This window comes from Rhipicephalus sanguineus, chromosome 1, assembly GCF_013339695.2.
Source record: "Rhipicephalus sanguineus isolate Rsan-2018 chromosome 1, BIME_Rsan_1.4, whole genome shotgun sequence".
In the NCBI taxonomy this organism is placed as follows: domain Eukaryota; kingdom Metazoa; phylum Arthropoda; class Arachnida; order Ixodida; family Ixodidae; genus Rhipicephalus; species Rhipicephalus sanguineus.
The window spans coordinates 188,977,479-188,994,820 of NC_051176.1; the positions used below are offsets into that span (position 1 = coordinate 188,977,479).

Sequence of the window (17,342 nt, forward strand, 5' to 3'; positions counted from 1 at the left end):
TCCCACAGAGTTCGATCACACTAGAGCGGACAGGCGTCCGTCCGTCCATTCGCGTCCACTCGCCCGTCCGTAACACGACGGTTGATGAAAATTTACAGATGTATCGCTAAAACACTCTGATGTCTAATTGAATAGCGCATGATTATCCACGGCGTTACTTAACTTTTTTTTTCCTAAAATGCCTTACCGCATTCTTGGTCAATGTGTATGCGCATTCTCGGTCAATGTGTATTACCGGGCTTCGCGCCGCCTCTACACGGACCCCGCACACGGTCTGGAGAAAGCGAACGAACGACTGCCACGCCGCCTCCAGACGAACACTCCATTGGCGTCCCGGAATAGGGTCTGGCCGCTCAAGCATGCAACAGAATAATGCAGCAACTCACTGTTAATTTTCTGAAATAAAAATATCTTCAACCATCATCACCTCCACTGGAAGAGCGTAAAAAAGCCAACGGTAAAGGCACATGCAGGCTACAGTTATAATTGAAGGTACAGTGCGAGCAGGGTTGTACGTGAGATAGGAAGGCAAGGAAGGTGGAAAAGAAGGCGCGTATCTGGAGCAGAAGTTCTTACTATGTAGAAAATAATTTCAGAGAGTGAATATTTTCTCACTCCCTCAGACCCTTCGAGATTTTTTAGATTACTAACATTTATAGGTTTTAGAATAGGGAAACATATTTTAGACTAACTTGGAAAGGATCTGATATAGCGTTCTCTGTATTCCATGTTCCTTGAAATATTGCACCCTTACAAGAACTTCGTCTCTGCGTCACTTAAGTTGAAGGCACCGTAATACCGCTTGCCAACGCGTAGGAGTCGCCAGCGTACCGTCACCGATGACATTTGCAATAGCAATTCAGTGATTCTCGCAATGGAAAAATAGTAATAGCACATAAGGGGCGCAGCGAAGCGTCAGAGCTTATGTAACGTGCGCCCCAGTTAGGCATGGCTTGACGACAAAACACGCCTTCATGATTACTGTACCTACGGTAGCGTTTTTTTTTCTTTCGTTGTTTCTATTTGTGCGCTGCTAATAAACGAAAAACAGCATTTGAAGTGACTTTCTTTAGGTCTTATATGATTCTGTGTATTCCATTCTAGCATAGAAATGAGATTCTAGGCAGCGTAACCATTGAACGCCAGCACAAACCTGTGTGTCTCGCCGGCATCGATGGAATTGGCGGGCATACATTTGTCAAGTACGCGCCCCAGTACAGCACTATACGACCATCACTAAAGTTCTCTGCGCCAGTAATGTCGCTGCAGCGTCTAGACTGGTTCAAACCTGCCACAATGCAAGCGGCAGTTACGGAATAATTGTGGAGCTGGTAAGGACAGAGCCGTTGCGCAACTACTGTATTATGGGATAAAAGATTAGTAGCGCTCTTCGGAACGTGTTTCATTTGAGTCAGCAAAAAAATTAAGTAAAAGGATGACAGTAAGTCGCACTGCTTTAATGACAGTAAGTCGTGGTGCTTAAATTCATGGGCTGCTGTCAAACGTGCGGTGCAGCTAGCTAGCTGTAGACGCGGTCCCGGCTCGACATGCTCTGCCTTTTCTTCCACTCGTCACCACTCTCCCGTCGACAAAGTACACGTGCACTTCGACTATGCACAGTAGCTTGGCATATTGAACAGGCACCCCAGAGCTGGCGAAAGAGCTCATGGGCTCAAGTCGTTTCGTAATTCGCAGAATCTCTTCGTATATATACTTCAGAAATTTCGGGAGACGTGGACGGTATGTTGTAACAATGCACTTTGTTTTCCACTATTTTCGCTCTTCTTCGGATGCTTGGACGGAATACTACTTATAGACTCTTTCGCTTATAAGTTTGGCCACTTCAGTCAACGGGTGACCAAAAAGGAAGACTGGAAAATTCGATTCACTATTGGCAGTAAACGTAGCGGAATAATTACGTAGGGATATAAAGAAACGGGTCCCCAAAGCAAAACCGAAATAAATCTTTATAAAACACCATTGTAATCACTCATATCCAGTTCCGCTAATTGAACAGCACATATTTATCATAACTTGGGCAAGTTGGCTGATACCTGCGTTACAACGGCTTACCCGCTTATATCTATCTATCAGTGCTTTTTCGTCCGAGTTCCACGGAGGTGTCGATCAAATCTGTTACGGCTGCGCTATCTTTTCCATTCCAGAATACTACATGATAATGAAATAAGTCCTGCGTTGTTGCACACCGCAAACATGCGGCTACGAAAGTCAGCACATATCAGTCTGGTCATGCAGCAAGAGCATGTGATTCCGTGCCAATGGGCAGTTGACGCAGCATTCAGAGACCGGCGAAGATTGCCACTAGGGCAGCGTTGTGCGCCCAGAAGTCTGTTCTTTTCATTTAATCAGAGAAACAGACAGACCATAGGATCAGGCTTAGAAGTAGTTTTCGCCTTCCACACTTTACTATCTGTTTGCCGTAACAGCCAGTATTCACGTACTTGGTTCCATCAACTCCACTTGGCGTGTTAACGGACCACGCCATTTGTTTATCTTGGAAGCAAGCCATATTCACGAGTGCCTCAAGTGACCGTCCCTGCCTGCAAAGCTCAAGGTAAGTAATTTTGTTGGCGCGTCTAATCATGCACGGTTATGAAATTACGGTTTCTAGGACGTATAGGCAGCCGGCTTGCGCTGGTGATGGTAATGTTGCAGCGGGTGGGGTTAGCCTGGCGTACGCAGTGGCCAATTGTTTCGCCTGAGCCTCTCGTTGATAGCAGGGTTATGTCACCAGGCGTTGATTCGCCCCGTGTGTGCTGGAGGCCCATGCTGGAGGTCCATGGGCTTCGATTAAGCTGCACGTTAAAGAACCCCCGGTGGTCGAAATTTCCCGGAGCCCTCGACTGCGGCGTCTCTCATAATCATATCGTGGTTTTGTGGCGTAAAACCCCAACAATTATTAGCCCCGTGTCTCGCAGAAACGCAACCGACAGTCGGTGAACTCTCTTCCTGATTGCAGAGGGTCCTTTTGGGAAAAACGTCTTCGAAGCTCGAATACATAGAGCCACTCTTTTCCAGGCTGTGGACCACCAGTTTTCTTTCTGTGTCAAACGGCAGGCATAGCCAGATTAATTGTCCCGTCTCCGATATTACCCTTAACTTATTGCCCCCAATTTTAGACCTCATAAATGAATCTTGGCGACGTGATAGGAAACACGCATGTGATCTTGTGCAAGAAGTGTACCGTCGACCACAAAATATTTCGGAACGCCGGCGAGGTGGCCGCTCGCCTGTGGCGAACGCAGGCTGGAAAATAGTCATGGTCTGCGCGTTCGCAGTATCCCCAGCAAGCATGCCTCGCGCCCTAGTGCATCTAGAACGGTGTTGCCTTGCGCCGAAAGGCTAGCGTTAAGTGCCTCTTAGCGGTGTCGCAGTCGCGCCGCATAAATATACTGATCAATCAGGAAAGTGCTATAGAAGAGATAAATGACGCCCAACGTAACAAAAGATAGAAGGCGTCCAAGTACACGATTGCGCACACACAAGCGCTTAAGATCTAACGCGCGCGCACAGCGTGTCACAGCCCTCGTACGCCTTGCCCCCCTTTTCCTGGCGCTAAGGGGAAATTAACCCTAGCCTTTTGACGCAGCGGAATACCAATGTAGATGGACTTGAGAGCGAGGCGTGCTTGCGAGGGAGACCATACATACCGCGGCAATATTTTTCCATAGGTCTCCTCCGCCGGCAAGCGCCTGCTTCTCCGGTGTTTAGAATTGTGTGATCACCTGTACACATTGCGAAATGTTACAAGTGTCAAACATTAACTATGTATGTGTCGACCTGCATTTAAAACATTAATTTTTCGCTGTCCAGTCGATGCCTCACCGTAGTGTACAGCCGTGTCTTACCAAAACTTCTCTTTCTCTGCAGACACAGCCGTGCAGTCATCACTATAAGGCATGAGTCCCACTTTTGCACTTTCTCACAGCCACACCCTAGCTTCATATAGGTGCTCCAAGCCTGTACCCTGGTTCTGGCCAGTCGTGACGCTTGCAGTCCCGTTTTTTCTCGCTACACGCGTTTCTGCGACCATCGGAGTGCTGCGACAAGTCGAATACGCTGCAAGCGTCGCACGTGCCGTCAAGATGGCGTCAGACACACTCGGCGGTGCAAGCGACGAGGGAGTTTTCATAAAGACGATTCATGGTCGTGGCTGCCTCGATTCCGGCTGCTGCTCAATAGACTGGTGAGTGCCGCTTGCTTGTTGAATGTGCCAGAAGTCGACGGCCCTTTCATATTTTTTTCCCCTCGTCCACGTCGCCTTTGTCAATTTTATGTGAGACAATTCGTTCCAGGGCTAATTTTTTCTTTAATACAAATTTCGCTGGCGCGACCACAAGCCGCATATGCTGGCTATTTAGTGTTTGTCATGCCGAACTGTACTGTCAGCTTCGTTCCGTCGTCTTTCTTCCTCAGCGACTGTAGTGTTATGGCTAGTTTTTCACGTTCAATTTGGTAGTCATTAGCCGAGCCCTTGTCGCATACCGCCTGGAAAACCATCCAAGCGGGCTAAATTGTGTGTGTGTGTGTGTGAAATTTTAGAAATGCACACGCCCTGCGTTTTGAAATGCACACGCCCTGCGTTTTTGTTATCCGTCAGGCCCTATCCTCTACAGAAATTATTTACAATAATTCGCGCACGCTTATAAAAAAATTTTTTTTTGTCACATGGACAATTTCACTAATACGACAAAAGAGCAAAAATACCTTCAGATATGTAACGTCTACCTCGTCCAAGTGTTTGGCTGAATGCAACCTTTGTTTAATGAAGAAGCGTGCAGATAACTGTGTCAGGATGTGTGCCGTCGTGGGGTGCACGGACTATTAGATAACGCTCACACTGGAGCGCGCATTACGCGAACTATTTCAGATCAAGTATACGTAACGCATCGTCGTTATAAGGCGCTGATCCTTAAAAAGGCCGCTGATCGCATTTCGTTAAGCGCCATCGAGTCGCTAACGACTCCTGGTAATACCATGAGTATACGAACGCCAGTGAGGCTATTTAACAAATTCAAGCTCACTTGTGGCCTGAAGAATACCATCTCGTGCCCAGGAGACCTCGCTTTTTATCTGACCTTTCACTTCGGATGTTGCTACAAATCTGCCTGGTTTCACAAACGTGCTATGTGTATACGAGTTATGTAACAGGCGTACAACAAACAGAACAAGCACTTATTCGAATATTACTGGTACAACATGCAAATAAAACATAAAAATATACTCGAATGAAAGCATAATGGCAGTCAAGATAACGAAACAACGTAAGATCGAACTTCACAACAGTACGTAGTGAAATATGAAGTTTAATTGGAGTCGCGCTTGGTTTCCGGTTAGAATTCCGAAGGATGAAACGACTGGCTCTACATGTAATCGCTTTAGCACGGTGACCACGTAGTTGTAAGGATTGGGGAAGCAAATTGAAGCGAGGGGCGAATACAGGTAATGTAGGAATGCCAATCTGCGAATATTACATAATCTACACGTAGGACTATGTCCCAATATTTTGGAATCTGTAGAAAATATGGCCGTTATCTCTGGCGTGCTTAAAATAATCATAATGGAAAGTTTATCTTCTGTATGATTCCTTTCTTGCGGCACCTTGGCAGAGGCGCCAGTGGCACAGAACGCGCACAGCCTTCCTATGCGAAAATACGTTCCCTACATCAAAACAGACGTTCAAGTCTAGGAGTGTAGTGACGTCATTCCTGTAGAGAGCAATAAACCGTTTTGCTGGTGGGGACACGGCCCCACGTGTACAACCATAATTCACTTTTGTCAAAGATCGCTCCCAGTTGACCGTTCAATTGAAGTTTAGTGTGTTACCCGTCGAGGGAGCAACGCGAGGTTTACGTTGGTGTGCTTTTGCGTCGTCTGTGGTTATAGATGGACTTCGCAAAGCAGGGGCCGCTTGGCAGCTAGCTTTCTTCTGAGGGCCTTTTGTGTCGGGGAGCTTGCGAAAAGAATGACCTCAACTGACCTAAAGAGACATCTGCGAATAAAGTGGACAGCCATTGGCAAATGCGTATAGACTTGCGTCACTGCCGATACTTTTTTTTTTTCAATTGTCTTTCCTTCCTTTCAATCGTGATGGATAAGCGCTCTCAACCGAGCATCGTCCTTACTGCTCTGCGGTCGTTTTCGGGGCAAGTTTCTGCATTGGCCATCGATTTCACTGTCCGCAGAATGCTTCGAAATGAACGACGTGTTATTCCAACAAACTCTAGATTCGTTATTTCGTATACTACTCAACACTGACCTTTTTTTTACTTTTTGCTGTAATAACAGAGGCCAGATAATCGCGTGGTGGCGTGTTTCCCAACATTAGTGAAACGATAGCCCCTCCGTTTGGACTTCAGTTAACCCAATCTCTCCATCTAGATTTCTTTTTATTGTTATTAACTTAGTCTATGGGAAGTTTTGCCACTATAGCGCCCGCTATTTTGAGATTGTATAGCTAGCTTTATGTTACTGCAAATAACGGAGCTACAAAATGCATCGATATCGATTTTCATGTCCTTCGGCGCGGTTTGATTAAAGCGAAAAAGATACATATCAGTCGTTGGATTGCAATAGAGCCCTTACACATTAAATTCAAGTGTTCTAACCACTCGAATTGTATACTCGGCTAAGGCAATTCCTGTAAGGGGTCTCCACAATCAGGCGTGTAGAATTGTTCATGCATTGACTTGTCTATGTATGGCGCTACGGGCCACTCCCATTTGTTGCTGCAGGCGCCTCCAGTTTGCGGACAAGTCCCTTGTCGTGGGTTCAGGAATATCATGGAAATATTCCATCGTCACTGAAGTTTTCTCAGTATATTGAGCGAGTGCTGATGTGTTACCCACAGAATCCCTCGGAATTTTAGTAAACGCATTTAGGAGGCAAAAGGCCCGTGAATGCCCTTCGCATTAAGTTAAGTAACTCAATCACTTAAGTCAGGGTTTTTTTTTTATTAGCAGCTGCTAAATCGTCAAAAAAATTACAACTGGGTGTGTCCAGATAATCGAACACGAGGTCCCGGTCACCATTCCCGATTTTGATGAAATTCACTGTATGCATAGGCATTACACCCAGAACAATGGCCTCGAAGTTAGTTTTGCGGACAAAATATTTGTTCGCCTGAAAAACAAATCTATAAATTTTGGCCGCAAATTTCGCGATTTCTGAATTTTGAGCGGGCCTACGGAAAAAACGGTGCACTTCTTGGTCACAATATTTATTCCCCTCAAAAAACAAGTGAAATACAATTTCATGAGTCTATTATCTTCCTTGCTTGTCGAAGCACTTTTGAACAAAAAAATCGCAAACATAACAAATTGCCCAAAATACCTGTATTTCAGGAATTTATTGCTGCAAACATGTTATGTTGAGGATAATAAAAATCTGTACATATGAACTTTGACATTTGCGCTCTCTTAAAATAATTTCTGTGGCTTTATTGCGCTCCGTTTTACTTGATAATTAGGCTGAAATGTAAGTGATTTACCAAAAAACATAGATGTTTGAAAATAGTTTTCTCAAAAAGGGCATTTTTAATTTTTTTAGATATCCCTCTGATTGAAGTCAAGGACATCTACCATTCTTCATAAAAAAACGTTCCATTATTTTGGTTGCTAACTAGTTATAATGCGTCAAATGTGACCAAGTCAGCCTAGCGACCGCGCCGTACGTTATGTGCTGAAAATCGGATATAAGTTGTTAAAAATAATTGTACGCAACGTAATCACAAAGCAGCAGCTCCACACCAATAAATGCGCAGCCAGGTGTCATGGTTCAGCAAGCTTTGTCTTGAGATCAGCCGCTTGACAAACCCGCAGCAGCGGCCGCTCGATGCTGCGCACGCTCAAATTACATGAGTGCCACTTCGACTGCGGATGAGCTCCGCTTGCGCGCCAAACTACGCTCAGAGGACGAACGAGAGAAAGAATGCATCGCTGTGAAAGTTGAAGGCTGTTAAGTGCCAACAAAAGCGATATTATATAACGAAAACTCTGCCGGCAATTTCGTTGGGAGGCTCAGGCTTTCGTTGCCCATTTCGGCACATTATCTCAGTCTCCTGCTCCTCCCCATTGAGGGTAGGAGAGAATAAGCTAAGCGAACATAAAAACCCAGAGATCAGTTTCCGTCTTGTCGAAGAGAGGTCCCCTTACCGAAGCGCTAACTCCAATCGCTTTACTTGTTCGACATCATATATATATATATATATATATATATATATATATATATATATATATATATATGAGAGAGAGAGGGGGGGAATTGGGCGGCGGTGCGGCATCGAAGCCCTGATATCAGCAGATTCCATACACCAATGTGATGTAGCCTTGAACAATTGAGTAATACAATGCACTGCATTGACTTGACAGCGAGACAATTAAATTCCCTCTAGCAAAACATTCTTTCATTGAAGATGCATAGAGAACTGCTTTAAAATCGCTGTGGTAAACACTGAGGCTTTCTGTTGATTCTTTAGAGAGATTCCTAGCTAAAGTTTATTTATTTATTTATTTATTTATTTATTTATTTATTTATTTATTTATTTATTTATTTATTTATTTATATAAATAAATAAATAAAGGAACATAAATGCGTTACAGAGGGGTGGGTAATATAACAAAAAATGCAGTAAAAACAGAACACAATAATACAACAAATTAATTAGAATACATGTTCAAACAATACTCAGTTATTAGGGGCCAAACAACGAAACGTTCCTTTCCTCAGTAAGGAAGCCTTCATTTTGGTGAGGCCGCCTTATGTCACTCTGAAAGCTTCCTCACTGAGGAGCCCTCGGTGAAGGCTTCCTTGGCGCTTCCTCAGCTTAAGGTTGCTTTGGGGCTACCTTCGTGCGCCCTTAGGTCCGCTCCTGGCCCTGAACGAGCGCTTCACCTCACAGCTAGCCCACGTGATGAGATAGGCCACGCGATGCTTGTTTCCGAGGCAACCCTCCCACCCCACCTCTGCGGGGAGACGCGAGCATGCGTGCACGGTGAAGCGTGTTTAGATTGACAGCGTTTAAAGAGGCGGGCGTTTCAGTGTTGCTAGAACGCACCACGTTTTCCGCTCGACTACGGTGGCTTTTCACATTTAGTAATCGCAGTTGGAAGAAAGCGTACGCGCGTCTCTATTATAAACTCTTCAATTTGGAAGTGATGTGGTGACCCAACTTTTTTTTACAGAATAAACGCTCGTGAGCAAAGCTTATATTCGATAATCTCGAACGCAGGAGCGCGGCAACCATTCCTCCCGCGAGGACGGGTGAAGGGAGCTTTCAGAGTACGCTTGCTCCCTCCGTCGGTACTTGGCTGTAAGGAGGCCTCACGTAAGGTGAAGACGCGGTCGAAGGAAAGGAACGTTTCGTTGTTTGGCCCTAGAGGCTTAAGATATGATCGGTTAGTGCAGTCTTGAAGGATGACACGTCCTCAATGGAGGCGATGGAGGGGGGAAGGTGGTTCCACTCGGCACTGGTCTTTAGCAGAAAGGAGTCTGAAAAAACGTTAGTACGGCAGAAAGGAATAAAAACTTTATACTGATGGTCAAGACGTGACGATATGTATGAAGGCTCGGAGACGAGTTCATGTTTAAGTGAACTATTTTGGTAAAGGATTTTTTGAAAAAGGCATAGACGAGAAATTTTTCTTCTAGTTTGCAAATCAATTACTCCAAGGTTTGATTTCATTAGTGAAACGCTAGATGTGCGGGTGTATAGTTTGAATTGATGAAACGTGCTGACCGATATTGAACTGACTAAATGATAGCTGATAATGTTTTTTGACCGGGGTCCCACACAGATGACGCATACTCAAGCTTAGGTCTAATTAGCGTTTTGTACAGCATTAACTTCAAATGGCAAGGGGCTTTAGAAAAATTTCTGCGTATGTAGCCGAGGGATCTGTTGGCATTGTTAGTGATGTATTCGATGTGCGCATGCCATGAAAGATTATTGGTTAGCTGTGTTCCGAGATATTTATATGAAGTTACGTAATCAAGGTTGATGTTATTGATAGCATAGCCGAAAGAAGTGGATGAGTCAGTGCGACGCGAAAAAGACATGATTTTGCATTTAATAGGATTTAGAAACATAAGCCATTGTGAGCACCACTTAGATATGTTATCTAGGTCTGCCTGATGAATAAAGTTATCATGCTGATTAGTTATTTCACGGTATAGAACACAATCGTCGGCAAATAGTTTTATAGAACTATTAATAACAGCAGGTAAGTCATTAATATAAATTAAAAATAGCAATGGGCCCAAGACCTGACTTTACGTCACAGCGCTGGGATGCAGCATCATTAGCAGTTAAAAGTTAAACCTACACACGTTATGCACGGTGGTTGGCTGACTTGAACTTTCGAAAGTGACGTGACGTCACTCCCTGCTTCACGTCATACGCTTACCGCTTCCCGGCAAGTGCACCTTATGCAACCGTAGTCTTTACCGGGAAACGCATGCGGCGAATGCTCCGTACTTCGCACGGTTCGAACGCGCCTTATCATCTAACGTGTGGCTTTGATACAATTTTTGTGCTTTTCTTTCTTTACACGAAAATGCGGATAGACACTTTTAGCTTCACTTATACCCTTGTTACACAGGCAAGTTAACCGCAGTTACGACCAACTACGGTTAACCGCGTTGAACCACGGTTAGCGCCAACCACGGTTCGCCGATGTTACACGGCGCACAAGCATCCTAGGTTAAAGCGGACTCGCTTTGCCGTGAATGGCTCGGCGTGTGGCGGCAGTCCGGCGTTCAACTCGGCTGTTATTGCCGCGCCTGCTTTCGCATTCCTTGAGGTGCTCTGTAGACGACGCATATTGTTTTCCCAAAGCCTAATCAGGCTTTCCGAGGTTCGTGCAAGCCACTTCGTTCGTTTTTTCACGAACGCTCGCGGCGTGCACACGTCCTCCATGACGGCCGCCATTTTCTCGGTTAACTACCAAACCGAGGTCGCCAAGCTCGGTTTGGTACAACCGCGGTTAGCGGCATAACCGCGGTTTCGCATACCGTGTAACATAAGCGAACCGCGGTTACGCGTAACCGCGGTAGAGTGACCTAGAATAGGGGGAGTGTCCAAAGCACCGGCTCCCGCGTGGGCCTTTTGCCGTGAACTCCCGCGCCGCGCCGCTGCTGCGCCGGACCCGTGGGCTTTCCGCGCTCGGGAAGCGCGCGGAAAGCGAGGGGCGTCTGCTACGCGCTGTAGTTTTTTGCGCCGCGTTTCCACACAGGGCACTTGAAGTCTACTTAACTTTAGTAATGCGGTGCGGAATGAAGCTTATACATCTTTAATGGCGCGTTCACACTTGGCCTCGATGGAGGCGAAAGCGGCAAAACTCGCCGGAAGTTCACTCGCTTCGCCGCCTAAGCGGCCGGAAAACCACGCCGCGAGGCGGACGCAAAAAAATCGGTCCGAGACCGATTTTTCCGCCACGCGAAAGCGGATCGCCTTTCCGCTTCACGGGAAGCCGTACTTTGGCTGCGCTAGCTTAAATCACGTGACGTAAACAACAGACCGCAAATTCAACATGGCGGCCAAGGCGTCGGCGGTGGCTCGCATCGGCGCATTCGCAAACTACCCGTGCAGCGCGACAAGACTCACAGCCTCGACAAGGACGCGTTCCTCGAGAACCTGGTTTGGATTACGATTGACGAGAACACTGGAAGTAGAAAAAAGGTGTAGCAGCAGTGAGTCGGCGTGCCCCAACGTGCCTCGCGTTTTGCAAAGCCGGGTGAATCCGCCGCCGCCGCCACTGCTGCCGTGTCCGCTTATGTGGTTTCTGCTGGTGTATCTCCCGAAACGGCGGTTTGAAAAGGTGAAAGCTATTTATTTTCCGTGTTTTGCATACTTAACTTGAATTTGGTACAAAATTAAATGCTCAGGAAACGGGGAAAAGAGAATTAATTCTCGAAGTGGCGAAGGCCGCGGCGGCGGCGACAGTATGCGGGAGAGGCAGAACAAATGTGAACATTTCCGACGCGCGCGAAAACGGTTTTCCAGACGCTCTGGCGCTTTCGCTTTCTCTTCGCTTCTCAAGTGTGAATGCGCCTTAAGCGTTGTGTTAGTACTGGGGCAACAACAGAATGCGAAAAATCATGTGTCAAGCGGCATCAGCGTGGCCTAGTTCCGGTCACAGAGTTCGAGAACGTTGGTGCGTGTGTAAAAACGCGCAAAACGGACACGTACAAGCAATGAACGAAAAAAAACCCTATTCGCACGAGTAATCGGGCAATAGCATCACGCATGCTCGAATTAAGAGTAATAAAAAAAGTAAATTGCGCGCACAGTCAGCTGAAAGACTTGTGCGCAGTGACTTCACGAGCGTTTTACTCATAGTCGCCACTGGTTTGCTAGCCATATGCACACGGCTTTATTTGACAATTCATTAGCCTCCAGAAGCTCTTTATTATGTACGGGGCACACCGGTAAGACGCAAGGGAAACAAAAAAAAGATAAAAAAGAGTACAGACGGCCATACGACCGTAATGCTGTTAGCTTATTTTTGTTTCTGAGGTAGCGTACAACAAGGCTCACCGTGCTCAAACATTTGAAGGAAAAGCAATGCCAGGTAAACTAACCTTATTCCACAAGTTTTGCATAAAAGGCGTAATATAGAAAATGTTTTACAAATATCCAGATATCATGAAACAAAGTTGCAAATGCCCCCATTCTTGCTGTGCAAGCTGCCTGAACGAATATATATATATATATATATATATATATATATATATATATATCGCACGTTACATTCGATCGCTGAACGTCAGTATGAAACGTTCGCGCGAGCTGCGTGCATTGCTAAGCCTTCACCATACGAAATGAAAACAGTTTCAAACAACTGATTCTCAACTTCAGATGTTTTCACGGTTCTCGGAGGTTAGCGTTCGTCCGGTTCAGAGACTTTACGAAAAGATGTGGACGAGCAGTTACATAAAATACACTTGTTTCTGCGGCAGTTGAGTGCGCGCCAACAGGGCACCCGACCGCAATTTCCCGCTTTTTCCTGATGACCTCAATATAGCGTCCACCACAATTTCGTGCTGAAGCTCCGGAGTACTTAAATAGCGAGTCTGCTCATATCTCGAATAAATATAAAGAGATGACCAGACGGGTAAAGCAAGCCTCTTTTGTCCCACAGACGCGTGCAATCAGCTGCTCTGAACTGAGAATCACGTTTGTTTTCGGGCGATCGTTCGTAACATGAAGTGAGGCATACACGATGTTGCACTGTTATCGTTTCATTTTCTTTGGTTTGTGTTTTTTTAACGCTAAAGCCTTATATGCCTCATCAAACATGAAAATTGACCGTCGGCGTCCCGCGTATCCAACACGAGTGATGCACAAAATCATCACGCGATGACGTCGACAGAACTTGTGACGTCACTATGACGTCAGTCAACATGACGTCATATGATGACGCCGTCACATGACATGGTCGCTTTCCATTGCCTCCGTAATCGGCCCCCGATGTAGGCAATGTAATAGCAGGTGAGGTGCAAAAAGCTTGCAATGCCTTCGATCCTGTCGGCAGTCCGAAACCACGTTATGTGCAGAAAGCTTTCGGAGAGGGGCGAGGGAGGATCAATGCATCGACTGACGAAAAAGACGATGGCTTTCGTTTTCGAGTCATCTCAGGGAATGCATAAGGGACCATGTTTTTTTTTTTTCATGTAAATTTTTCGCATACATTTTACCTACGCGGTCAGTTCTTCAATATGTATGGGTAAGTCTAACATGTTGGCATCGATATCGGTGACCACCACGTTTTTTATAACCTGACGGAAACAAATCGTCAGACCGTGCACACATCGTCAGAATTATTTCTGGCTGAAAGCGGGTATGCGCGCCATACACCATATTATTATTGTTAGTCGTTACGCAAAAGGCAAGCATGTCAAGTCAGTGATGCCATGACCTATCGGTCGTGTTGGGCATACGTACATTCGTTCCCCTCCATGCCAATTTTCGTGTATACCAATTGAACGAGACGCGAGTTACGCGAGTAATTTTTTACTTTTGGTACCGCGGCCACGCCGACTGACAGATTCGGCTTCGCATGAAATGGCTTGAAACAGCAGAGCACCGGAGGCAGCCTTGTAAAAGAAATCGAATGCACGAAATGCACGATAAGATATGAAGGGTGCAAACGCGTTAGCATGCATGAGCTGGTTACGTGCATATGTGCTACGTTCTCCTGGTTATCTCCAGTTTATTCTCTCCTGCAGCAAGTTTACGTTCGTCATTGCACACGAATGTAAGCTAAGCGCCTTTTCTCACAATGAAGTGCGCGCAGGATGCGTTCCTCAAACAGCCGCGGAAGTGTGGACTAATGCGGTGACAAACCAGCTGCAAGGATATATACAAAAACCCCGTTTCACAACACACAAACGCGTTCTCTGTGTGATGAGTCGCTGCAGTATTATGTTTTAGTGACGCAGTAATAAATGTTGCCCAAATTTCCACAATTTTAGCTAATAGCGGCCAAAATATCACGCGCGTAGCAGACGCTCGCCGCTTTTACGCGGCTTCAGCCGCGGAGAAAGCCCACGGGTCCGGCACGGCAGCGCCGCGGCGCGGAAGTTCACCGCAAAAGGCCCTCGCTCCTCCCATGTATTCGCGCGGCGCTTTGGACACTCCCCCTATTCTAGGTCACTCTAACCGCGGTTACACTAACCTAGGTTTAGGCTGTCTGTAACAAGGGTATTAGTTCAAGGAATCCCGGGATCGGAGTGTATACAGCTTCGCTGTGCAGAAAAAGTACAAGACCGCAGTAAACGATATAGCAAAAAAATTTTAAGTCCTTACGTCCACTGGCCACTCTTGGTACTGCTATATTATTAACAGCCTCATTTCGCTGCTCTTCACTGTTTTGTTTCCACTTTGCCGGCTTTAGCAGCAAAAAGGAGGGTGAAGTGCCTTCATCTCGACGTTGTGGCTGTTGTAATCAAAATATTTCTCAGCACGCGTTTCATTGTATACTTTCACTTTCGAGATATATCTGTCAGTAGCGTGACATAATTAAGACGGCAGTACTAACGCGACAGCGTTAAAGAACCGGTTTCGCAGAAATTCCGTTGTCGGCGTCGTTGGTTGTGAGTGAGAAATCGGCGTTGTCCGTGAGCGAAAATTTGAGATAGATGCAAGTAAATAAACGACAAAAAATGTTCGGTTCGAGTGGGACTCGAACCCAGGCCTGCGTGGCAAGCAGGTGTTCCTCTACATACAGAGCCGCGCCACCACTTGAAGCGCGTTTTACTCTTGAAGGTGAACCTCAACCGTTCTTCAAGTTTTTAAGCAAACAAGTTATTTTACCGATCGGAACAGACGGAAGCTTAGAGAGGCGCGGACTGCATTCGAGCGCGTGCATGCAATCAAGCTGGGCTACCGTGATTTCAAACAGGCGATAGACGGTCAAAAAAATGTGTGCGCTGTGCTTGTTTCGAGACGCGAGAAGTGAAATAATGAGGATAAAGCACGGCGCTCGTGTCGCAGGTCACAGCGGCTCCGAGTGAACTCCAACTGTCCCACGTGGGGCTGGCTCAAGTGGAACTCCGACGGCCCTTTGATTGTGAGCCAGCGTCCGCTGTTCAGGGGCTGCCTGGAATGCGAAAACGCCGAGCTGGGATGCGTGGCCCACGTCTCCCGCTGCAGCGGTCGCCTCGACCAGCAGTGGCGGCTCAAGTTTGCCTCCAACTGGACCACGGTGTTCGGCGAACCAGTGTTCGCCATCGCCAGCTTCTACTCTCCCGAACACTGCCTCACGCTCGTCAACGGAGGCGGCGACGGTGACTTCTACGCGCTCCAAGAGTGCGCCACTCCTCGGCCTTCAGAATGGCAAGGCTTCTACGTGGTGCGAAACCCCCTCAAGCGTTAACCACATCGCGCTCGCAAGCTGGCGTCACGAAATCTCGTAGTACCGTCTGAGAATAAAGTCATCACACACAGTCGCCTCTTTCGTCAGAGTATTTCGAGTGCCCTCACGCAAACGAAACGGGGATTTCAGGCGAAAATCCTCGCACGTTTCGCGCGTGCACGCGTCACCACGGAATATAGATTAACCGTCCGTAGTCGCGGCATCTTTGTATATACCGCCTGCCTCGACACTGTTTTCGTTTATTTTTTATTTCTTTGATCGTTGAACGCTTGTTTGTACATGCTAGGAGTTCAGAACTGACTGCTGTAGTGATCTGCTAGGAAACGCCTAAGGCCCCGGCCGACTTTTTGCTTATACCAACGGCCTCTGGGCACTCTCGTCACGAAGCTGATAGGGCCCAGATTTGACGAATGATCTCGAAATGCCAAGAACGTTGCCTCAACATCTGGCTTTAGTGCACAAGAAAGGCTTAATGGCATGAACTGAGGTAGCCGAAAAAAAAAGCACAGTATTAGACTTACTTCCACTGAGCCTGCATGCGGCCGCTGAAGCCTACGAAATCTGTATAGACGATTTTACGTAAGACATATGGGTGCCGCCACCTTGGGCTGTTAAACTAGTGTTTTATTATATTCGTATATCGCGACGTGAATTGATAAGGTCGGGAAACGCACCAACCCGACCGTTTCCAAGCGTATGCGTCTGCCGTAGCGCTGTTCCATTAATTGTTAAAAATACAAAACGGCAAGGTTAACAGGCGAATATTGCGGCACCGAAACCCATAAGTAAAATAGCCTATACAATTGTTGCAACACTCCCGCACAAAGATGTCTAACTGGTAGCAACGACAATAGAACTCGTAATGTTAAACGGCGCAAATGACAAGGGACTGGTTAAAAGAAAGCATGCCCAGGCGCTGACTCGCAACTAAGTTTAATCACGTGCGTTCGGAAAATATAAACAGTGGCACAAAAACAGAAAAAAAGAAAAGGCGATACACATTACACATGTGGTTACTTTGCTGCTGATGCAGCAAGGTAACCACATGTGAGCAGGCTGATGCATACCGTTCTTTTGCAATCTGTGCTGCTTCAACAACTACGTGTTTACTTTTGAGGTTAGTTGCTGAGGCAGCAGAGATATAATTAAAAGGAACAGCTAATTTCCACTGCGCCTATGGTTCAGTCAATCTGTTGCCCTCATGTTGCGTTGTAACAAGCAAATAATGCCTTATCTCGTTCGTTTGAGCGGGATAGCAAACCTGTGAGTGCATCTGTTCCCTTACTCGTAGGGAAAGCATTGGAGAAGAAGCCTGAACAAAGAAGCACCCGCATAAAGCGGCAACCAAGTGCATATTGCTTTGTGCGCTCTTTTCGCGAGTAAAAACATTGAGAAGCTTTCTTCCCAATGGGCATTTAAACTCCGGCGGGCGTCCAGTGGATGTCC

General features: G+C 46.5%; 1 protein-coding gene across 1 annotated transcript; it reads left to right on the top strand.

Moving 5' to 3' along the window:
• Positions 1–2,423: 2,423 nt before the first annotated feature.
• LOC119403967 (uncharacterized) lies at positions 2,424–15,969 on the top strand. Its single transcript, XM_037670612.2, has 3 exons — positions 2,424–2,575; positions 3,892–4,207; positions 15,515–15,969. Exons 2-3 carry the CDS (start codon positions 3,921–3,923, stop codon positions 15,894–15,896), a joined length of 669 nt encoding a protein of 222 aa, XP_037526540.1. The 5' UTR covers positions 2,424–2,575; positions 3,892–3,920; the 3' UTR covers positions 15,897–15,969.
• The last annotated feature ends 1,373 nt before the right edge of the window (positions 15,970–17,342 follow it).

Coding starts and splice junctions, on each gene's coding strand:
- LOC119403967 (XM_037670612.2), top strand. CDS start 3,921: ATGAGTCCCACTTTTGCACTTTCTCACAGCCACACCCTAGCTTCATAT. Junction 4,208..15,514: donor GGCTGCTGCTCAATAGACTG/GTGAGTGCCGCT, acceptor CTCGTGTCGCAG/GTCACAGCGGCTCCGAGTGA.